Source organism: Macaca nemestrina, chromosome 17, assembly GCF_043159975.1.
Source record: "Macaca nemestrina isolate mMacNem1 chromosome 17, mMacNem.hap1, whole genome shotgun sequence".
Classification (NCBI taxonomy): domain Eukaryota; kingdom Metazoa; phylum Chordata; class Mammalia; order Primates; family Cercopithecidae; genus Macaca; species Macaca nemestrina.
Window position 1 is genome coordinate 24,567,964 of NC_092141.1, and position 24,521 is coordinate 24,592,484.

General features: G+C 43.5%; 2 protein-coding genes, 1 long non-coding RNA gene and 1 pseudogene across 3 annotated transcripts in view; 2 read left to right on the forward strand and 2 right to left on the reverse strand.

The window, feature by feature from the left end:
* LOC139359499 (zinc finger protein 595-like) overlaps positions 1-24,521 on the reverse strand; it is a 128,498-nt gene that overhangs the window by 12,757 nt on the left and 91,220 nt on the right. The window lies entirely within an intron of this gene.
* LOC139359500 (zinc finger protein 722-like) lies at positions 3,697-18,580 on the reverse strand. Its single transcript, XM_071082534.1, has 3 exons — positions 17,901-18,580; positions 4,298-4,424; positions 3,697-3,800 (listed from the first exon to the last, which is right to left on the reverse strand). The coding sequence occupies exons 1-3, from the start codon at positions 17,937-17,939 to the stop codon at positions 3,697-3,699; spliced, it is 270 nt and encodes an 89-aa protein (XP_070938635.1). The 5' UTR covers positions 17,940-18,580.
* Positions 4,985-12,266, forward strand: LOC139359388 (BCL2/adenovirus E1B 19 kDa protein-interacting protein 3-like; annotated as a pseudogene).
* On the forward strand, positions 12,835-16,401 carry LOC139359348 (uncharacterized). Its single transcript, XR_011615267.1, has 3 exons — positions 12,835-13,965; positions 15,590-15,675; positions 16,099-16,401. It is a non-coding gene; the product is annotated as an uncharacterized lncRNA (long non-coding RNA).

Genomic DNA, 24,521 nt, shown 5'->3' on the forward strand with positions numbered 1-24,521 from the left:
TGGGAGCCACACACTCATCCACACCCTGATAATAAGACCCACCATATATAGACTTAACTATAGACATCTGTCCTTGTTTCTGCCCTATGGACCCAAGTTCTGAAGGAAATCCAGTCTGCCCAGGAATAAGACAGGGATCACAATCACCCAAGACCCTGGTAACAAGACAACCGAAGGCAGACCCAGCAGCCTTGTGACCCAGCTACAACCCCTATTCACTACAAACCCTGAGGGCATCCCATCCCCTGGGGGAACCAACAAGAGAAGATCTTTACCTCTTGGAACCAGATTATAAAAACTTGAAAAGGTGTTTACTTCTTCAGATTCACAGGCACCAATGCAAGGCCACATTGTACCCATCATCAATGCTTTTATTTTAACATAGCACTGAAAGTATGTGACAAAATTTGTCAAGGAAAATTATTTGAAAAGTTATTCAAGTTGAAGACAAGAAAAAATGTTGCTGTTTGTACGTGACATGATGCTATATACAGAAAACTATAAACAGTAAGCCAAAATCTGTCTAAGCTAATAAATGCACTCCATATATTAGTAAAATATAAAATTAACATACAAATATCAGTTATGGTTTCATGCACGAACATCAAACTACCTGATTTAAAAAAGCAGAAAACAATCTCATTTAAAATAACATTAAAGTGATAAATTTCTAAGGAACAAATCTAACCAAGGAGGTAAAAGATCTTTATTTTTTTTTTTTTTTTTTTTTTTTTTTTTGAGACGGAGTCTCGCTCTGTCGCCCAGGCTGGAGTGCAGTGGCCGGATCTCAGCTCACTGCAAGCTCCGTCTCCCGGGTTCACGCCATTCTCCTGCCTCAGCCTCCCGAGTAGCTGGGACTACAGGCGTCCGCCACATCGCCCGGCTAGTTTTTTGTATTTTTTTAGTAGAGACGGGGTTTCACCGTGTTAGGCAGGATGGTCTCGATCTCCTGACCTCGTGATCCACCCGTCTCGGCCTCCCAAAGTGCTGGGATTACAGGCTTGAGCCACCGTGCCCGGCCGTAAAAGATCTTTATACTGAAAGATATAGGTATTGATGAAAGAAACTGAAGAAGATACAAGAAATGTAAATTTATCCCACATTTATAGATTGGAAGAATAAATATTATTAAAGTACCATATTATCCAAAGTCATCTATAGATTCAGTGAAGTCCCTATCACAATTCCAGTGGCTTTTTGCACAGTAATACAAAATGCAATCCTAAAATGTATATGAAAGTACAATAGATCTGAATAGCCAGAGTAATCTTGAGGAAAAAATACAAAGCAAAGAGACATCATACTTTATGATTTCAAACTATATTTAAAGACTACACTAAGAAAAATGGGATGATAAGCATGGAAAAAAATGGACACAAAAACCAACAGAACAGAATAGAGAGCCCGGAAATAAACCCATGCATATAAGGTCAACCCTAAACAAGTGCACCAAAAACACACAGTGAAAAATGTATAGTGTCTTCAGTACTCAGATCTGGGGAAACTGGATACCCACAAGCAAAACATTAAAATTAGATTCTTTTTCTTACACCATATGAAAAATTACCTTGATTGAAGACTTAAATACAAGACATGAATCCTGAAAACTCCTAAAAAATAGGAAGAAATCTTGATAGTCCTAGCAATATATTCTTTTTGCCTCAACACCAAAAGTACAGCAGCAAAAGGAGATATAAACAAGCTGAATTGCATCAAACTATAAAGCTTTTGCACAGAAAATAGAATAAAATAAATTTATGAAATGGGAGAAAATACTTGCAAACTATACATGTAAGAGAATAATATATGAAAAATAAGGAACTAAGCAAATCCAAAGCCAAAACAATAATAAAAATAACCCAATTGAAAAATAGGCAAAAGACTGAATTCATATTTTAAAATGAAGACACAAATGGCCAACAAATATATGAAAAGTTACAAAACATCACCAATCATCAGGCAACTGCAAATCAAAACCATGATGAGCTATCACCTCACATCTGTTAGGATGGAATAGAGTTGTATAGATATATCCATCTCTATATGAGCTATATACATATACACACATACACACACATCTTTACATATATATGTAAATAAATGTAACGATTATTGATAAGAACGTGAAAAAAAATTCTATACACTCCTGGAGAGTTTTAAATTGGTAGAGTCAATATAAAAACCAATATGAATGTTATCTGAAAAACAGAAGTGTCAGGCAATCTAGCAATCCCACTTTTGGGTATATAATCAAAGGAAACAAAGCAAATATTTCCAAGAAACATTTGCACTCCCAAGTTCACTGTATTATTCACAATTTCAAATATATAAAAAACCCTACATGTTTGTGAATGCCAAATGGATAAAGTAATTATGGACCAAATAGACAACAGAATATTATTCAGCCATAAAACATAATGGAATCTTGCCATTTCAACAACATGGATGAACCTGAAAGACATTGTACTACATGAAATAAGAAATGCACATTAAGAGAAATACTGCTTGTTTTCACTTATACAAGAAATATGAAAAGGCTGAACTTATAAACTCAGAGTCCATGTTAGTTGCCAGGGACTGGAGGTGAGGAAAATGAAGGATACAAACTTTCAGTTATAAGATGAATAAGTTTTAAGGATATAATACATAGCTTCATGACTACTGTTAACAATGTTTTGTATGCTTAAAATTTGCTAAGGCAGTAAACAGGTGTTCTCACTACAAAAAAAGGTACTAAGAGTAGACATGTCTGTTAATGTGATCGTACTAATTATTTCACAGGGTATACACATAGCAAGTCATTACATTATACACAAAAAATATGTAGTTATACAAAAGTAATTTGTAAAAAATCCGCAATATATATGCACATACATATATACACAGGCACATGAATGACACAGTCCAGGTAAGCTTCATATTAAACAAGATAAAATTATAAAATAATAGTTATTAAAAATAAGGTCACAAATGGGACTTTAATATGTGCTCAGCAACGTTGTAAGCTCCCTAATGGCATAGTATATTTGAGCAATGTACAGAGTAGATAAATTAAACTATCTTACAGTTAAGGAATTAGGGCATGTAGACCTTAAATGACCAACTCAGTTCATACTAAAAAAAGTGAAGTAAAATCATATTAGATTTTTTTTTTAGTTTGGGCATATGCTTAGTATTCTGATGAAATTACCGAGTATGAATTTCTGTAGAAACACATTTGAAACCTCATAGGTGAAGAAAATTTTAAAGCAGAAAACTCATAACACCTGTCCCTGGTGTTCCTGGAATTTCTGAAACAAATCCCAATATCACCACTACTCTCACAAATTTCAGCCATGATTCAAAAGGGGAACTTAAAAATGGCTTGCCATGGTTTCTAAAAATATATATTTGTGTGTCCCTAAAGGCAACAGAAAAGCAGTCAGATCATGCAGTCCCTCATATGCCATGAAAAGGACTTTGCCTCTCAATGTAAACATGAAGGAGGATCACTAAAGGGAAAGTAGAATCCATAGAGCATTTAAGGGCATGAGACAGAAGATGCCCCTGTATGAGAGAAAGAGAAAGAAACCCAGGCTTCTCACAAACTATTTCCATTGAAAGGCAGGCCTCCCAAATCACATTTTAAGGTCTGGCTTCCTCATTGACCTTGGACCTCTCATCTGTCATCTGCTGTGCCATCTGCTTCATTCACTCTCACTTACCTGGGTGTTTTGCTACTGTCTCATGTCTCTTCACATTCCAAGGCTCTTTCCTTTCTTCCAGACAGGTGATCAGCTCTGGCTTAGAGACAGCAATACCTGTTTTATTTTAAAAAGTAATTGTTGCTGTGATTTTCCAATTATCAACCTAGTACTATCTTTAGTAGGGAAAAGAAGACATAATAGAAGTCTAGAAAATCCCCAAATACTGTTTCATGACAGAACCTCCAGAATATTTAGGACACATTTTAAATTTCTGGGTCTTTAGCTCCACTACCCAGTATTACTGAATCAAAAATTAGTGGGGGCAATAGGATTTTCAGGTGTGGGCAACAATATTTTAAGCCACCAAACTTCTGGAATTACCACTTATCTATAATTAAAAACACAGATCAGCTCAGGAAAGGGGAAAATTCAGGTAAAAATAGAACATCTTCAAGAATTTCTTTTCTACAACAACGAATCTCCAAGATGGTCTTGAAAGAAGGAATCTAAAATACATTCATGGAAAGCAGAAACTACAAAAAACATTCTACAAAGGATGGAAATGAAACCCTTGTGGTATATTAGGAAAAATTTATTGAAATTATCCTCACCCAGGGAGACCAGGTTTCTGTAGTTCTCTAACATCACATTCCTATACAAATCCTGCTGAGCAGTGTCCAGACATTGCCACTCCTCCACAGAGAATTCTATGGCCACATCCCTGAATGTCAACAGTCTCTGAAAAAAACAAACACAAAAAAATGTACACAAACACATATTTATCAAGTGGCCATAGGCATAATTCTTAATTTGACTCAAGATGAAAAGAGTGAAGAGGACTGATTGCGACTTGTATGATTGCCTAGAGTCACCTAATAAAATACTTTTCAACACAGAAATATTATCTCCTGGAGGAAAGAGGATGGAATAAGATCTCTAACACCAGTGTATCAGCGTATGCTTTTCTGTATAATAAAATATAACATTAAGAGCATGAACACAGACATACATTTTTGAGGACTATATTTACATCGTACAGAGTAAGTTGTATGTATTTTTCAGATGAAAAAGTCATGGCTAAATAGAGGGTACTGCTCAAATTTTAATATGCACAACAATAAACTGAAGATCTGATTATGCAGATTTTGTTTCAGGAGATCTGGGATAAAGCCTGAGTTTCTGAATTTCTAACAAGCTCACCAGTGATGCTAACGTTTCTGGCCTACAAAGAATGTTGTGTTAAACACCCAGTCAGTGGCAGAGCCTGGGCTTATCCCAGTTTTTCTGACAGGTAAACAATGAGATCCTTCATTTTTCAAAGAAAGATACTTGTAAAGAGAATCAAAGAAGACACAGGAGCTTCCAAATTAAATGTGATGGTTTATGCACATCAGCTGGTAAGTGCCCCAAGGTACTAAATAATAAAGGGAAAGGCAATTAATTCTATAGCAGAAAAATCTGTCAGAGATCTCTTTCTCCAAGTGAATGAAATTAACACCAACTATAACAGGACAAGTTTTTATTGTGTGCTGAGGCAGAGGACACATCACCACTGCTGTGATACTGACCCCCCCAAAAGGTAAGCTATAATCTCAATCTAATCATCAAAAGACGTCGAGTATATGAAAAGTCCAAGCAACAGATAGCTCCCGTGTTCTGTAATCTCTAATAGTGTATTTAAATAGTCTTTACTCAGCATCCTAGAGAGCAAGTATCTCCAACTTATTTTTCTGAGAACTTTCTGAATTAATCTGGGCAATAAATGCCATTCTGTTCAAATGTGTATTTTCTTAATCCTCTTCTGCACAGAGCTGATGAGAAACACAGATGGAACCTAAACAGTACATGTTCTCCTTCTTCACTAATATACAAGGACTCCAGCACTTCCCCAATAGGAATCTTGATTATCCACACCTTCTCATGTTCAACAGCCATAAAGGGAACATTTTAAATATTACAGGTCATAAATTCATGGTGAGAATTCTGCATGGCTTGTAAGAAGGCGAGATAAAGAGAATGTGGAGAAGGCTCTGGTATATAGCAAAGAAAATTTCCAGAAGCCCCTGACTATTAGAAGAAAAGAGAAAAAAAATAGATGAAACAAATTCATTAAGGAGGAACAGCACAAATAGAGGAGTAAAGGTTTGCTAGTTCTAAACACATGGAATTCCAGGAAGCAGAGTGGACGCAGCTCAATCTAAGACACATTCACCAGAGAACAAGCCATTTCTTCTTCTTCTTCCTCTGGGATTCCTTCACAGGTTTCTTCGGAAAACTCACACCTGAATCTTGAGACTATGACTTTAAAAGCATCAGCACAATCCACTCACCTGCTGTCACCACAACAGGCAGAAGGACCTAGATGTTCAGAAAAAGCCCACCCCTTCTGTCTTTTATAACACATGAGATTTGAGAACAATGAGGTCCTCCTCAAATATCAAAATGTCAGTTTCTCTTTTCTTGCCCTCAGGTGTCTTCACCTAGCACAGATGCCAGAAATTTCTGCTGCAGCAATGGGAATATGTGCTGCACTGACTTGACCCTACCAAACCCAAGGAGAGCAGGCCCTGTGACCTCTTTCTGGAGCAAAAGTTGAAATCAACTCTCATGATGTATCTTGAAACCCTTGTGCTTGACCCTGGCCTCACCTCACAATTACATGAGGCATTTAATTAAAACAACATGGATGCTTCCACCCAGACCAAAAGACAGCCTCTGAGGGAGGGCACAAGGCAAGAGGTTTCTTCAAACTGGCCGTGTGATCCTAATTAGAAGCTCGGGCTGAGAACCACTTTGCCAAGCATTGTCTTTCCAGCTTCACTGTGCATATAAATCATTTGGTAATCTTAGCCCCACCATATGTGATGTGATTCTGCAGGTTTTGAAAGGGTCTATGAACGGTCCCCTGTCAATGCTGATGTTGTTCCCCCTGGACCTATTAGCAACACTCAGCTGAAGAAAGTGTAGGCACAGCACAGAGACCTTTATACCCAGCACTGTTGTCACAAGTACATATGATCCAAATGAAGACAACAAATCTCCATCGTGAAAGATCACATTCTTTGATGGCATTTTAAGGTTCACAGATGGAGGCAAAAACAGCAATGTCTGAGCCAGTCTGATTTGGAAAATAACACGTACAGATTCACTAATGCAATGTTTATTAAGCAGATGATATGTGCTCAGAAGTATGTTAAGGAGCACTGTTCTGGGAATCTCACATTATGTGACTTAATCCTCATAATAGCTTGGGAGTTAGGTACTAAGTGTTCAATAATTCCCAGGATTTAGATGAAGGAACCAGCATTTTAATTTCTTCTTCTGTTTCTTCATCATTGATTTTGAAAGAAAATATATAGAATGAAAGATAAATATAGACCATAGGAATATAGAAAGGAAGGGTAAAGTGTAGTTCAGAGAGATTTCTCATTGTTATGTTTGTGTTTACTTTCTTGTGACTTGTGGAGCAATTACTGGATCTGCAGAAATAGAACATAGGTTGCTGGTAGGATGTCTCTACAAGCCCTGGCTTCAATGAAAAAGAAAGAAATTAAGGCTCCAAAATATACAGTAAATTGATTCCATTTATCTACTTTTGAGTTTCAGGAAACTTTGAGCACAAGTTCTGGAGAGGCAGCAGGAGCCACCACCCAAAAGGAGAGATTCCAGAACTAGATGAGGCCCAGAAGAGGGTGAATCTGGACAGGGCTGGGGCAAGGAGAGGGTCCTATGTAGAATTATGTTCTCAAAGCTCCTGGGGTATTTCCAGTTCTCTTTCCTAAGCCTAAGGGTTTGTGTAATTTTAATCTATTTTAGCTACCTCTTTGTCTATTTTATAACATATAATACCAAGAAATTTAACCAAAGCCCTTAGGGTTCTCTAGGACAATTTTATTAAAAGCTAAATATGTGTTCTTAGCAAGGTAAAAACACTAGAAATAGCAACAACAACCATCACAACTCTTCTGTGTATGAATAGCCCTTCAGGTGGTGACATCAGAAGTCACAACAGCATAAGGGATGTGGTGCCAATGAAGCCCAAGTCCCCTGCACACCTCCCTTCATTGTACTGACCACATGGTGCTGAATTCTACCATTTATCTGGTTGCTCCAGACTGAAAGTTCCTAGATGGTAGGGACCATAACTGCTTCACCTATTTTTCTCATGGCATATGAGGTGGAGGCAATTGGTTTATCAGTTTGAGTCTCCAGACCTCCTCCTTGTTTTTCACCCAAATACCAAGAAACTGGAGAAACTCTCCTCCGGATACCAACCAAGGAGCTTCCTTCCATGAGGAGAGAAACAAACACTGGGTGCCTCATTTATCTTACTCTGGGATGGAACCAGAATTAGACACTCTTGTCAGCCTGGTCCGAGTCTGCACAGAACATCCTCAAATGTCTCACAGACACACAGGTCATTGTGAGACGGTTCCTAGTGACCCTGGGATTACGGCCACATGGTGATTCAGACAAGAGAGACTTAACCTGACTCTAAATAGAAAATCGAATTGTCCTGGTGGAGCTCCAGAACTTGGATCCAGATGTGGTATCACCCATCCTAATTAGCTAGTTCTTAGGAAAGAGGAAGGACAAGAATACTGTACTCTAGTATCACATTTTACAGGTAGATGTAGTTGTGGTCATAGCTCTAATTATTATATGGCATTGACCTCTTACTGCTAAGATGTGATGGAAAAAAAGAGTCAAACTCTGGAAAACATTTGAATAGATTTACTCTGAGCAAAATTAGAGTGACCATGGCCCACGACACAGCCCTCAGGAGACCTGGAGAACATGTGCCCAAGGTTGTCTTGGTGAAGCTTGGTTTTGCATATTTTGGAGAGACATGAGACATTAATCAAATACATATAAGATATACATTGGGCCAGCCCATAAGCACAGGAGAACTCAAAACTGGAGCTTTCATGTTACAGGTAGATTTAACAGTTTTCTGATTGGCAATTGGTTGAAAGAGTTATTATCAATATAAAGGAATGTCTGGGTTGTGATAAGGGGTTGTGCAGACCACAGATTTATAATGCAGATGAAGCCTCCAGGTCACAGGCTTCAAAACTAATAGAGTATAAATGTTTCTTATCAGACTAAAGGTCTGTGTTGATGTTAACTTTGGTTGGCTTTTCCCAAATTCCAAAGGGAAGGGGTCATAACGAAGCATGTCTAACCCCCAATTCCTGTCATAGCCTGAGCTAATCTTTCACGTTCACTTTGGAATGCCCTGGCCAAGAGGAAGGGTCCATTCAGATGGTTGGGAAGGCCTCAGAATTTTAATTTTGGTTTAACGATGCTTGTTTATACTGACAGATTCTGCCATCAGATTCTATATACATGAGAAGCCCCTCGCTTATCTGCAGCAAGTCACTGGACAAGATCTGGAAAGCTCAAAGGGACACATTCTGAAAGGGGGACTTTAAGATGTCAATGTTGACCTCACTATGAAGAAAATGTCTCCTGTGGGTTTTCTGTACATTCTCAATCTTTAGTCTAGCCCTGTTTTGTAAATCCCAGATGGTGGCCAGTTCTTACGTGCAGGTTCTAGGTGGGATCCACCTGTCTCTGCATTCTTGGGTGTTACAGCAAGCAGAGTAAAACCAAAGGAGAGATCCACTCAAAGAGACTGCACCCTCTAAATAGTATGTTGACTGAAAAGGAAAAAAGCAGCCAGGCGCGGTGGCTCACACCTATAATCCTAGCACTTTGGGAGGCAGAGGCAGGCAGATCATGAGGTCAGGAGATCGAGACCATCCTGACTAACACGGTGAAACCCCATCTCTACTAAAAATACAAAAAATTAACCAGGCATGGTGGCACACGCCTGTAGTCCCAGCTACTCAGGAGGCTGAGGCAAGAGAATCACTTGAACCTGGGAGGCAGAGGTTGCAGTGAGCCAAGATCGTGCCACTGCACTCCAGCCTGGGCATCAGAGCAAAACTCCACCTCAAAAAGAAAAAAAAGGAGAGAGAGAGAGAGAGAGAGAGAGAGAGAGAGAGAGAGAGAAAGGAAGGAAGGAAGGAAGAAAGGAGGAAAGGAAAAAAGGAGGAAAGAAGAAAAGGAGGAAAGGAAGAAAGGAAGAAAGAAAAGAAGAAAAAACTGAGGCAACATTCATAGAAGTAGAGTTTTGGGTCAAGCTTGAGGATTGCAACCTGGGAGCATAGATTCAAGCTGCCCTCAATACACACTTCAATTAGCAGCAGTTACAAGTGGATTTGTAAAGGCAAAAGTAAAGGACAAGTAGTGGGCTGATACAGAGTTGTTTGTGAGGAATTCTTACTGATTTACAGAAATAACATTACTGATTGGCTACATATTGTTAAGCTATCGGGTGTGGGGTGTAGTGTCCAGTGTGGGATTATTAGGTTAATGTACAGCTAGGTATGGCAATAGCAACCAGTTTCAAGAGATGAATGCATAGCTCAAGGCAGTACGACATGATTGTGGCCTCATCTTAGCATCTCTCTGGGCCTAAAATTTGAATTCCTCAAATAAAAGTTTTTCTCTTTTCTCAAATCTCAAGGTCTGGAATCAGAATTCAGAGCATAGTTTTAGGTCTTGGGTAGAAAAGCAGCAGGTGTTATTTGCACATGTGTGGACATTTGGACAAGAAGAGGAAGGAGAAAGTTGAGATTTTTCTCATATCTACTCAATGCACATGGGTTATCCTGACTGTTTCTGGGCCCTGTGGTCTCTGGATCCGTTTCAGGTCTGATGATACTGGGGTCACTGAAAGAGGTGGAATGGTTGATCACTGCCCTGTGGAGTTTGTAGAAATATGGTCTAAAAACTCTCTAGAAGTGACTTTAGAGGACTATAGATCCCAAATAGGCAGAGACACCATTCTGCCTGCATACTGTGGGGGCAGCATGCACTTTGTAGCACAGTTGTGGATTGGCTGGAAGCCTGACAGGGAAAGGCCCCTCCAGTGAGAAGTATGGTGGGAACTTTATATGTTTATATCATGTCTGGCTATTCTGGACAGTGTTTGGAGAATATAATTAAAAGCAAAATTGGGGAAACCCCAGAAAAGCTCCACAATAATAGAACAGAAAAAAAGCTATTGTATCACACAGTTAAACCGGAATGTGACTGGCTTATTGACAGGCAATCTGCTTAGGAGAGTGCAAAAATAGAAACAAGGTCACCATCATTAGTCCACAAGTGGAGGACCTGACAGCACCATTTGTCATACATAGTTCACCCTAAATTTACCTGGTAATGGGGGGTGGGTATCTGTGTATGCTAGTTGGCCATATTCAAAAAATAATAAACTTCATCATTATGACAGGAAGTAGTTTTGCAACTTGGAGCCTGATGCCTGCAGAAGGTAGCCTCCCACTCTGCTACAGGTACTATTGAACAGTTTGCTATCTTCTTGGCTATTTACACATCAAAGCAATGGGTCCCTACTCTGTGAGCGCTGGCCTGCAGTACTCCTGCTTGCCCGCTCCTGGCAGCCTGTGTCGTCTCTTGACCTCTATTATCTGCCGCTGAGGCACAGCCCACAGCCCACAGCAGGCAGCCCATATCCCATGTGAACCCCAACTGTCACAGCTGCACCCCAGTGCTACATCATAGAGTGGGGTCCCTGAGCTGCAGGAGAAGAGGCTGAAGGGCTCCTGGGCAGAATTGTATTTTCTCAATAATGGAAACAGGAGAGTTTCAGCCTCGGTTTCTGTTTATATGGCTGACAAAGGAAAAAACTGCTGGATTCCCAGCATGAGTCTGGATAGAGCAGCTCCAAGGGTTGTCACTGTGACAGCCCACCTCTCAAAGGCACCAAGAGACACTAAGAGGTCTTCTGAAACAGATACCCAAAGGATTGGAGAGAAAAACAGCTCTCAGTCTGAGGAAGATTGTATTGAGAAAAGAAAGAAGTTGAAAGCATCTTAAAGAAAAACTTAGGTTAGGTATGAGATTAGTCACGTTGGCCAGAAAATATTCCCTGAAGCAGTTCCCCTTTAAACACTCCAAGTGCACAGCTGCTCTCAGCATGAGAAACTAGTGTTATGAACAAAGGGAAATTATTCTCAGCAGAATGTCTTAAAGTTTTTCTTCCATCTATGCTGATCTCTCATCTGCTGGCCATTGGATTGGGCATCTACATTGAAACACATCTGACAACCCCCACCAGCACTTTCTGATGAAGAACTGGAAGCCGACTTTGTTCATCTAGATGAGTAGATCTGAGCTTGCAACAATGCCAGCTGACGAGCTGTTATGATCCGTGGGTGGCTGCATCACCTGTGTCTATTTGTTCTGTAATAGCTGCATTCCTACTTTAGTAAAATAGAAGAATAGACTCCAAAATCTTGCTGACATATAATTATACCTATGGGATCAATTAAGCAGTATGTCAGACTAATATCTACTGTAACAATGAGGTAGTGAATTTTCTTTAGACAATAGATATAAATAACTATAAATATTTAACAGACTAGTCTTAATCTATGCTGTATTTTCTAAAATTATCTGTAACCTTAAGTTAAAATGCTTTATATTTCAAAACAATAAGCAATAATGATATTAAAATTACTATAATTTTAATATCAGGGGTTTGTCCAAAATAAATATTGTGACCTTATATTCACACTATTGTATGAAATACTATTTAATTTACATGGGTGCAGTTGTCTACTAAAGACTACACAAAACTGTGCAAACTGATCTTATGTAATAAACAGAAACAAAGGTATAGCTATGCATTCCACTGTTCGATTCATACACTAAACTCTTCTTGCTTTTGCAATGTAAGTACTACAGTCTACAAATACTAAGTCATCACCTTAGATGATCAGTTTTCTGTCAAAGGAAAGATACTCAGTGGCTTTTACTCTTCATCACTCTGTATTGCTGAATTTAATCCTATTCTTTGTGCTCAAGTTTTGTGTGCTTTTAAAATGAGTTTATCCTAAACAAATCCATGTCTACTTTAAAAGATAGAAAATAGAAAAATAAAAATAAAATGAGCTTTGCCAAATCAGAAATAGAACAAAGCCATGGTTCTCAGGTCCTAAAGAAAATCCTGAGTCAAAAAAGAATGACAAAAGGTTGATTTAGCTGTTAAAATAATTTTCATATATTTTAAAAAGCAGAAAAAATACATATAAATGCTTTAAGAAAAGGAAAAAGAACAAAATCTCTTCCCTTACTTTCAAAGATTAATCCTCTTATTTCTGACTCGCATTTTCACCTTCAGTGGCCAGGTCTAGGGACATGGCTCCTGGATATCTGAAATTTGGTAGGCACTGGATTCAGGTATATAAGGGGTGGTCCTGGGTACACAGTATACGCATGAAAGATGGTTTGTGAGAGGGGAAGCAGAAGAGAGAAAGATGCTATCAGAAATCCACAGGTTGGGGAGAGTGCAAGGTAGGTGGAAAGACTGGTTTGTGCTATACACACTGGCCCAGGTGGGACTATATTCTGATTTACTCCTGTGTCCATGTGGTGGATGAGATTATAATTGGGTTGTCCAGAACTCCAGTTTGGCAGAGCTAATCAGTTGCTGCTACAAATTTGGTGTCAGGGTGGAGATGTACCGGGAGTCCTCTAAGTACTTTTGTGGGTTTCTGGCAAGAAACTTAAGGAGCAAAAGTGCCATAGTACAATTCCTGAGGACGGGGCCTAGGCCTGGGAGAAGTGTGGCCACAGGAATGCGTAGTGGGTATGTTCCCTAGTGGGTGGGAATCATGCGACTGCAGCTGTGAGAGGAGAGGGCTTGTTATCAGCACTCCTTTCCTCTAAGTTCTCAGTCCCCTCTCTCCCTGGTAAGAGACCCACAAACACAGGATAATGTGCAGTGTGAAAGGCTGTGTGCAGGAGAGCAGAGATGACCTTCCCCGGACACCTGGAGTCTCAAACCCAGGCCCCTGTGATGCTCCTCTAACACCAAATCTATGGAGTTTGCTGAACACTAAGCAATTCCCCAACACCAGCTGGGTGCCAAAATTTCAATTCTGACAATATCTAGAGTCAGCACAGGCCCCACAAGTTCAGGGCTCAGTTCCACACCATCGCCCTTACTGTAGATGCCAGTCACAAGCCCCGGGGCCCTGTCTATACATCTGAGCTACTGCCTCTAAACTGACAACTCCCATAATCCCCTTTCAAGTTCAGTAATTTGACAGAACTTCTCACAGAACTCAGAAAAACACTGCCCTTAATATTTACCAGTTTATGTTAACAGATTCGACTCGGGAAGAGATAAATGGAAGAGATGTATAGGACAAAGAAAAGTGGTGGGGAAAGACTCGACTCCTAGGTAATCCTGGTTAATAACTATGATTAATGACATTCCCATCCTTTGTGTCCTCCAGGAACAGCTTAATAAAAAGAAACACAACACTCTTCCAGTTATGACTTAGATGATGCTCCCTTTTTGCCTATCATATAGCCACACACACGCACTCTGAAAATTTCCATCTTTCTCTCATGAAGAATAGGCTGAACAATTTTGTCTTCAGTGGTCAAAACAAAATACTTCTTCTTCTTTTTTTTTTTTTTTTTTGAGATGGAGTCTCACTCTGTCATCCAGCCTGAGTACAGTGGCACAATGTCAGCTCACTGCAACCTCCATCTCCAGGTTTCAAGCAATTCTCCTGCCTCAGCCTCCTGAATAGCTGGGATTAGAGGCATGTGCCACTCCACCTGGCTAATTTTTGTACTTTTAGTAGAGACGGGGTTTCACCATGTTGGCCATGCTGGTCTCAAACTCCTGACCTCAGGTGATCCATCCCTCAGACTCCGAAAGTGTTGGGATTATAGGCGTAACCATTGCACCTGGCCCAAAACAAAATACTTCTTATATAAACATTGCTTAAGTTCCTCTCCCTCTCCCAGGTCCCTGAACTTTGTCCTGTCCTTAGTCTGAGTCAACATACAACCTCGGTGTATGTACCTCCTAAGAACACCCTGACTTTAGGGTGAAACATTCTCTGATCTGGAATCTGTTTTGTCATCCTCCGTTCTGACCTCCTCCAATCTTCATTCTAATCTTGTCTGTTCCTCCCTATGAAAGAAAGCCCTTGTCTGCCTAACTTTTGGGATCTTCAAAGATCTTATACTTGGCACTTCCCCCTGTTGCAATACTCCTTTGAAACTAACTTCTTCCCTAAATCCGACTTTGTTTTGTTTGGCAAACTCTAGAAACAGCCCTAGGAAAACAACAATTCCATCCTCAGAACGACCCTTTCAATCCCCTTCCACTCTAAACCCAACTGCATCTGCCTGTGGATACCTAGTTTTCCAGAGCTCTGTAGCTTCTCTCAGTTTAAAACCTTCTTCCATGGTTGGAGTGACCAGACTGGGACACCTGCAGGGGCGACTCCCCAGGAGGAATTAACTGGGCCTCCAGTGAACTCCTTTTGCAGACTCAATATTGGCCTTAGCTTGGGATCACTGGGCTCAGGCTTCAACTTCCCAGTTAGGGTTATTCACTTAGTTTTAAATGACAAAACACCAGTCTTTGAAAAATTCAGCAATATTTCTCAAACACAGTGTTTATATGTAAGGGAAGGACATTTTAATGTGCTTACATTTCATACCTCAACAAGAAAAGCAGAAGCACTTATCCCTTTCAGACAATAAACACACAATTTTTCCACAACAACTCATTTAGTAAACAATTTGTTACACAAGAACACTTTTAGGGGGTGTCAAGTCCATCTCATAAAATTCAGCATTAAACTCAGAAATCAAGATAACAGACACGGGACAGAGCTATCTACTGTCACAAATTCACCCTGCAAAAAGAGGAACTGATGTTTTCATGAATCTATGCAATTCACCAATTAACCTACCACATTTTCTTATGGAAAGGTATTCAAGTCATACAGTCTTAGTGGAAGACATTTTCACTATTCTTTTCCTTGATACCGTTCCCACAGCTAAGCCCTGGGAATCTATTTGAAATCACCCCCTAAACAAGAACAGACTGAGAAACTTCCTACACTCTCTCTGGAAAAGAAAAAAGGTAAATGCAATATTTTTAACAATTGGAATTCCTGACTAGATATCTAATTTTTTCTCAAATCCACCTCTTTCATGCCCTTTGTAAATGTTGTCTTATCTTTCTAGTTCTACCGATAAAACAAATTTACAGTTTAAAAATTGAAGTTTAAATAAGTGAGCAAATTCTTTCAAGGTGGCAACACCAGGTAGTGGCAGTGTTGAGTGCAACACAGACATGTGTGACTCATATGAGGTCAAGCCATCCAGTAACAGAGATCCTCCCATCCTGCTCACTAAAGTGCTCAGTGACCACCCTCCCAGGACACGCGGCACTGTGCACCAGTGGGTGAATGACTCAGGTGCATTTTACTTTGCAGGTTCTTGCACCATCTCTTTCGGATGGGTTTTCCTTGTCCTTTGAGATACTTTTTTTTTTTCCTTTCAGAAATCTGAGAGAATCCAGAGGGCAGGAATCATTTTTCTCTTTTCTCCTCAAAATCAGCATCTGATTGGCTGACCAACAAAATATGTCTCAAGAAACGGAAGCTGGGTAAAGTGAAGACAAACTAAATGTCCCAAGGGGTTAGCTTTTTAGAGGCACCATATATATGCCAGGAGACTCCTCTCAGTTCCAGGGCCTCCACTTGCTCCCTGGAGAGACTGCACTCCATACCTCTCAGGTTGTTCTCTGTGAGGAAATAACCCCGGGGCTGATACGCACTACGCACTCCGGCAGACACAGCCATGATGAGTATCTTAGGCCATCTCCAGATAGTACTGAAGCCCAGAATCAGGAAAAGACAGGAGGTGGCTAAGGACACATCAACTTGTAAAGTTTCTAAAGAGAAACCTCAACCCAAAGACATTCTGAGAAGAAGTCTGTGCTTATGGAAAATAAAAGGAAGAGAGGCACAGAGATTTTTTCAGAGCAGTATCAGGGAATTGTTCTCTGCTTTCCTATGAAAAGTTTACAGAGAACAAATATCTTATAAAGTGCCATCCAATGCTTTGTGAAAAAATAATTACAATATTGTGTCTGAGATGTACAATAAAGGACAAATAGTTGATAATCTTATGAATTATGGAGGGAAAATTAGCATTTGGGCATGTCAGAAGGAACTGGAAATTTAGGTGTTTTTGGTTTTTTTTTTTCCTTTTTTTTTTTCTTTTTTTGAGACACAGTCTCACACTGTCGCCCTGGCTGGGTGCAGTGGCGTGATCTCAGGTCACTGCAACCTCCGCCTTCCAGGTTCAAGCGATTTTCCTGCCTCAGCCTCCCGAGTAGCTGGGATTACATGTGCCCGCCACCACACCCGGCTGTTTTTTTTTGTATTTGTAGTAGAGACGGGGGTTTCACTATGTTGGCCACGCTGGTATCCAATGCCTGACCTCGTGATCCACCCGCCTCAGCTTCCCAAAAGTGCTGGAAATACAGGTATGAGCCACTGCACCCGACCGGAAATTTAGTATTTTACTGCAATCCAGAGTTAGACTGGGGGAACAGGGGGTTGGACTTGATACCCTGCTTGAGACACATTTGGAAAATGCAAGGGAAAACCATTCCCCTGAGGAGCGTTATAATAATTAAACAGCAGGCAATTAGACTGAGATAGCTCTAGTGCCCTGTGTTCCTATGTTAAAAAAATAATCTAACTCTTCTTGTAAATTACTTCCTCAGAGGGAAACAAAATTCAGGCTTAACCCACCAAAAACTGCCAATTAACATCTGATCACATAACTAGAAAATTTCCACCTCGATTGTATAGATAAGACAACTACATAACTGTCCCCAATCATTTACTGAATTGGGTTTCCATCCTCATGCACCTTATTTAAAAGCTACTCCTTCAAGCCCCTCCTGTGGACCAGAAACCATGGCTTGGTGCTGGACAATTCTTGAACTGCTCTTTGCTCCAATAAATTATTTAACATTTTTGCAGTGATGCCCTTTAAGGTTTAACAGGAGAAAGAAGGGACAGGCGACCCCGGACGATAGCTCCCCTCGCACAAGCCCCACACCCCCAATTGGAGCTCTCCCAAGGACCCTCCTGCCCACCCTCACCATCCAGGCGACCGAGTGCTGCGGACAGGGCGAGGTCACCGTGCAAGGTTGGGACAGGATGCGGGTCCCAAGGTGGGCCCAGCCGCCATCTTGAGGCCTGAGGGAACCCAGGTCCTGCCACAGGCTGTTCCAGCCACTTCCAGACATCCCGCCGCTTCTCAGGATACCAGGCCCCGCACACTCACCATTTCTAGGCTTTCAGGAGGCCCTGGCGTCTTAAGCATGGATCTCTCAACACCTGCAGGTCACAGGGCCACCTAGGCTGGGCCTGAAGGAGCAGAGACACAGCAGTAAAGAACGGAACCTGGAGATTGCGGCACAGCGAGAGGCGAAGGCCCCAGCATGTGCCTGAAGCCGCTAGGTCCTCTCCCCCTGCGCGCCTGATTGGACAGCTCCCAACCCGGCGACAGTGATTGGATAAGGTCTTAGGCCATGCCCCTTTGGCCCCTGAGTGACAGAAGATGTGACCAGACACTGGGCTGAATAACGCAAGAGCGACAAAGATGGAGTCCATGTAGGGAGGGAGCCCAGGCAGGGCTGTGTCTGTCCCTTAAGGAATCGATTCCGCCTGCAGAGCATTGGTGATCACGGATACCTGGGGTCCCTCTGCCCCAGAGAGATGTCCACTTTCCCAGGAGCAAATGCAGCCCCTGGACCCTTCCAAATGGAGGGAAGAGGCAAACAAGAACTTTTAAAAAGTGGAAGAGTAGATAATTTAAGGAAGGACTCCTCATTCATGAGGCCACAAGAAGGCAGGGAGCAGGGCTATAGGGTGTGGGGATGGGGCAGAAAAGAAGTGGTCAGTAGAGTAGGCTGAGTTCTTTAGAACTCAGAGGTAGGGACCAAGACAGAGAGGAGAGGCCAGGATAGAGCAAGTGAATTTAGCTCAGATGGCGAGGGGCAGAGCACAGAGGAGTCGTTGCCCAGAGAATCCCATGAAACCTGCAGTGGATGATCCTTGCAGCAGATGGTCCCTGCATGGTACCGGGCAGATGCATAACAACCCTAGTACGACCCCAGCCATGCCCTGCCCCTCAGCATCTGAGCTAAATCTACTTTCTGTACATGACGTGGGGCAAGCTCATGGCCTACAGAAACCAGAGAGCCTGGGATACTCTTATTAAGCCATTTTCCAGCAGAGCAGCAAACACCACCAGAGCTTCAGCCCAACCTGATCAGACCTGTCCTGACATGCCAGCCCAGTTTCCTCCCACCTTGACCTGGCAGATTCCCTCTTGGTGCCCTGGATGACAGACTAGGACGCAGGGTTTCCTGACACCTTGTTCAGGACGGGAGCCCAGAACTTTCAGATCCCTTCACAGAAGATTGTTTTAGGAAGGATTCTGAACTTGGCAATCTCATCTGGGGAGCCAGGCAGTGCCAAGGCTCTGGACAGGTTGGACAAGGAGTGAAACCTGGGCTCTTGACTCCTTGCCCAAATTATGACGTGACAGTGCACCAATCAGCACTCTGTAAAAACGCACCAATCATACCTGTATCTGGTACAATGCTGGCACCTTCTCAGTGTCTCCTGCACTGTTCCAAGCATGCTGCCCCACAGGCAACTGTGCCAGCAGTCACTGTGAGCTCAGGAAGGGTCTAAGGTTGCTGCATCTTCACTCTGCAGCACACAGTAGGCACTTGTCCAGTGTATGTTGAGCACACTGATGAAAGGCATTGACTTGTCAATCACCCCTACTAGACCAAGGGCTCCCAAGGGCAAGGCCCTTATCAGTCCCTCTGATGGCCCCACAGGACTTGGCAAGCAATAGCTGTTCAGCCCCTAGATGCTGAGCTGATTCACCTATGGGACAGTAGTACAGTGGGGCTAGGAGACCTGGGTGAAACCCTGACTCTGCCAGTTACATGCTGTGTGACCTCGGGCAAGAACCTGTACCACACTGGGCCTCATTATCTGCAGGAGACTGAAAAACACCCCTGTCATGTAGAGAATCAGTGTGAAAATGATAACTGCGTGTTCTCATCAAGTTGGAGGAGAGGGAAGGGGTTGGGCTGGGAGAGGGGGCAGAAGCAAAAACAAAGACAGTTTTTAATGTTTGCATTTGAAGCACTAGGTCCAGGGTGAGGAGGAGGCCAGAAGTCCTAAACTATGCAGTCATCATTCTGCCCCTCCACCAAAGATGTGACTGACATCCAGGAGAGAGAAGTGCCACACCATCCTACAGGAGAGATCTTACTCTGGATAACTGCAGCTTCAAAGGAATTTCAGACCTTCAGTCATGCTTTTGTAAAATGACTCAGGCTCCACTGGATGACCCAGGGCCTTGTCCCTACAGGTTCCTATGGGCAGCAGATGCCTAGGCACAAGAATGGCTGGCAGGCAGAACCCTGGTTCTGGCCTCAGCTCCACCCTTAGCTGTCTGTGTGTTCTCTTCTGAACCTCAATCTTCTCATTTTTTGTATGAAGGTGGATGTACCTTTGGGGCATAGCCAGGCGTAAAGGGAATTCTCTACAGAAAGCCAGTAGTCACTATACATCGTACCTGAAAAGTGCTCAATGCATGTTTGGTGTCTCCTGATTTTTAGAAATGAGCACACTAAGGACAGTCCCCAGCATATATGTGGGTGCCCAGTCCTGTCAGGAAGTGCCATGTCCAGAGATGGTGGCTCACCTGGCCCAGCAGGTCACTCCTCATCATCACCAGGAAACCTGGAAGGGAGTCACGAAAGACATGCAGGGAAGCAGTCCCGGCGTGCAGCTCGGTCCTGCAGGTGGTGGGCATACACTCCACCCTCGGGTGGTGGGTCTGCTCCTTCAACACCGCCACACAGGCTCCAAGCAAGGAGGAACATGATGACATAAATAAAACCCAACAAACTCTACGCATACTTTTTCTCACCTTTATTTACAAATAAGAATTATAACAAAAGACACACAACACAATATAGTAGACTATGAAGAGAAGCTGCCAAATGCATACCAAAACAAACAAGCAAACAAACAAAAAACTACATGTAGGTGAACTATTAGCGTCAACATAGTTTATCCAGCACTTCCAAATCTGGCAGTCAGGCAAAACTTGAGCTGTGGGATTTACTAAACAACAGGCTCTCCTCTGCACCTGTACCTTGCTCCCAGTTGGCCCATCCCAGGCCTGGTCGCCCTTGGAGGCCTTGCCCAAAAAACACCCCTCCACCTCCCCTAATCAGATTAAGTCACTTCCTTCCCATTCTAGGCCCTCCATGGTCCCCCTCCAAAGGCAATGCAGAGCGGAAAGTTCACAGGCTTTGGAGCCAAAAAAATGTAGACTCGAATCCCAGCTTCAATATTTGCTGGCTGTGTAGTCATGAGTAAGTTACTGAACTCCTCCAAACCTCGAATATCTCCTCTGTATTGTAGGGACCATAATACCATGGAACAGGTATGCTGGGAAGGCTGAGAGAAGTGGTTGTGTAAAACTCCCACCTGGATGCTCTGAAATGCAGGCAGAGGGTGTGATTGAGTGAGCAATGGCAACACTTCTCAAACAGGAAGAGGAGTCAAGCCCACTTTGACTTGACCTTCTAAGGGACACAAATGTCTTAGTCCTTTTGCATTGCAATTAAAGAATACCCGAGGCTGGGAAATTTATGAAGAAAAGAGCTTTATTCAGCTCATGATTCTGCAGACCACACAGGAAGCATGGTGCCAATATCTGCTTCTAGCAAGGGCCACAAGCTGCTTCTGCTGAGAAGCTGCCCTGGCCTGTGGGGCTCCTGTCTGTATCTGACACTATGCAGGCACTTGCTCAGTGTCTCCCCCAGTGTGCTAAGCATGCTGCCCCCGACTAACTCAACCGTGCTGACCGTCACTGTGGACTCAGGTGAAAGGTCTGGGGCTGCCACAGCTTCACCTCACAGTAGGCACATGTTCAGTGGGTGTTGAGCAGACTGATGGAGGGCATAGAGTAATCAGCCTCCCCTTCTAGACCAAAGGCTCCCAAGGGTAGGGATCCTGTCAATCCCTGTCATGGTCCCACCGGACTTAACAAGCAGTAGCTTGTTCAGTAGCTTGAACAACCTTGGCAGAAGGCCAAGGAGAGGTGGTGTGTGCAGAGATCACTGGGCAGGAGGGAAAGCAAGAGAGAGGGGAGGGAAGTGCGAGGCTCTTTTTAACAACAGAGACATACTCTTGTTTCCAGTTCTCACAGGAAGCAGCAGAGTGAGAATTCATTCCTTAGTGCTAGGAGGGCACCAAGCCATTCATGAAGGATCCACCCCTATGGCCCTCAAACCTCCCATTAGGCCACACCACCAACAACGGGGATCACATTTCAACATGTGATTTGCAGGGGTAAACAAACCTAACTACAGCAGCCACTGTCTACAGCTGACTGGTTCAGTCCTGGCTCTTATCTGTTCCAACTGTTTTCAAGCAGACACACCTGCTCAAAAACTTCAGAGGCTCCCCACATCCTAACGGATCAAGTCCAGACTCCATGCTTCTCTGTGGCCCCACCTCCACTCACCTCTGCATCCTCCTTTCCCACATCTCTGCATGTGCATGCCTTGGACTCCCAGCAGAGCACAATAGGGTCTACACCCTTTACCCAAAACCTTAGGGCAAAGTCAGTTTTGAAACTGAAAACTGGTTTAGAGACTAGAAAGCTAGGAATGGGCAATCAGGGGGTCTTCTCAGAGGAGTCCGGGGATGCTCACTGTAATCCATGCAGCATAACATATGAACATCCATAGTCACATGCATGGAATCAACAAAGATCAGATATAACCTCATGGCAGTTCAGGTCAGGTGCAACCATCATGAAAATTGCAAAACCCTCTGGGTTTTCAGAGCATTTTGCATTTCAGAAGATAGATGAGGAATTGCAGACAGGTATTCCTTTCTCTCCACCTCTGGCTTCCCCAGCTCTGTACCTTTGTTCATGCTACCCTCTACTCCTACAGTAAAATTCCTGTGGCACCTTCATTTGCTGAACTCCCACCTATGCTTCAAACACCCATCTAAGATACCTCTACTCAAAGAAAACCTGGCGAATTGGGAGGGTACTCTCTGCAGTGCAATGAGAGTTTTGGGAGCCTATTTCTAATGTCCCAGAGGTGCAACTCCTCTCTCTGGCCCCCAGTTCCTCACAATTAAAATAGAAGGATTAGTTTAAAATCCTTTTCTGCTTGCCAAAAGTAATTTCATTCTAAGTTTGATTCTCACAATATATCCATTAAATTAATGAATAAACGCACTAAGGAGGTTTCTGTTCCAAACTTAAACCAGGGAAGAAGTAGTCCGAAGCCCTTGGTTCAGGTGATGGTGCAGTCTCTGCTTACTCACATCTCCAGATGGCACACATGCTACTTCCAGGACAGTTGTTTCAGGGCAGTGGTGATTCGACATGCCCCGTCTGATCCTGACCACAACCCCACAACATCCCTCTAGAAGGCGAAGGGCTCAGGAAACAAGGAACGGGGGTGCTCTGAGCTGAGTAAGGGCCTGACACCCTGCAGCCCCAGTGCACAGCAGCAGTAGGGCAGGTGGGCAGCTGTGAGCAGCAGGATTCTCCCCTCTGCCCCAGGAGCTGCCATTTGGAGCAAAGAGAGTGCCACCAGCAGGGCACACTGTAGGCGGCGACATAACTCCCTCCTGCCAGTGATCTCTTCCTGGGCTTATATAGTGAGATGACTCAGGTGGTCAACAAAACCCCTTTCCCTTCGTGCCCCCATGCACTGCCATGGAGTCTTCACAACAACATTTCAGGAAGATTCTTCCCTCTGTTTTAAAGCTAAAGAAATGGGGACTTGAGGTTAAGTGACTTGCCAGGCACCACACAGCTTAGTGAGGTAAAGCCAGGATTCACCCCAGGTCCCACTCCAAGCCCAGGCAAGGGAAACCTCAGCCAAGCCCTGGGCAGGTTAGAGTTGGAGGAAACCAGTGCCCACCTCCCTATCCCCAACCCCAGGCAGGAACTCCCGCCACCCCAGGGCCAGGAGCTTGTGAGTTACTTAGGAAACCCTAACCGGCACCCTCAGCAGCGCCAAGTGGGTTGTGGAGCCCGGCACAGCTTCTGGGGTTCTCGCTAACAGGCAGGCCATCCTCTGTTCTGGAGCAGCAAGCTCCCCAACCCGATGGAGCCCCAGAGGACACCACTGGGCCTGGAGAATAACTCGGCCCCTTCCCCATTAGTTCATTATTTTCTTCTACTCAGAAAGATGAAGCACTAGAGTGTGAATTCTGTGGTGTGAAGAAATGGCCTCCCGTCCCTGTCCTCTGCATCCCTCCCATCCCACCCGTCTCAGGTGGTGCCATCTCTCCAGGACCCCACCACACACCATCCACTGCCCAGATTTCCCCAACAAGTCATAAGGCACAGTAAGAGCCAACTTCTCTGCCTGGCGCCTGAGTGCGCTCCAGCTACTGATTTTCTCATCCATTGTGGTGGGGTGGCGCCAAGCGTCTGAAATAGGACCGGGCAATACCAGCGCGCTCTGCTCACCCAGCCTGTGCCTCCCAGTCTCCCACCGCCGCTAATCTTCCCACTGCACAGTGCAACCGCAAGCCCCAGGGCGACCCCCAAAGGAAGGTCGTCTCCGTTCTCCCCGAACCGTGGTGCAACGCTGGCAGACGGCGGTAGCCACATGCTAGGCCACATCAGCCTGGCCATCCTCCTTGGAAGTGAAAGAGAGAAACAGCTCCCTGGTGTTGCCGCCCTGGTCCTCCTGCGCGTGGGCCACCCAGGGATGGAGGAGCAGCAGCGCCGGCGTCGGGGCGAGAGGGCAGGTTGCAGTCCTGGCCAGAGACCCAGGGCGGTGCTGTCTGCTGAGTCGGTGCCTTGAGGTGTGGAGGAACCTACGTA

Excerpts from the sequence above, each read along its gene's own strand:
- LOC139359500 (XM_071082534.1), bottom strand. The coding sequence starts at position 17,939 with ATGCTTAAGACGCCAGGGCCTCCTGAAAGCCTAGAAATG. Across the intron at positions 4,425-17,900 it reads CTCCTGAAAGCCTAGAAATG|AGACTGTTGACATTCAGGGA; the intron begins GTGAGTGTGCGG and ends TGTTTTTTTCAG. Across the intron at positions 3,801-4,297 it reads CAGAAACCTGGTCTCCCTGG|GTATTGCTGTCTCTAAGCCA; the intron begins GTGAGGATAATT and ends AAAATAAAACAG.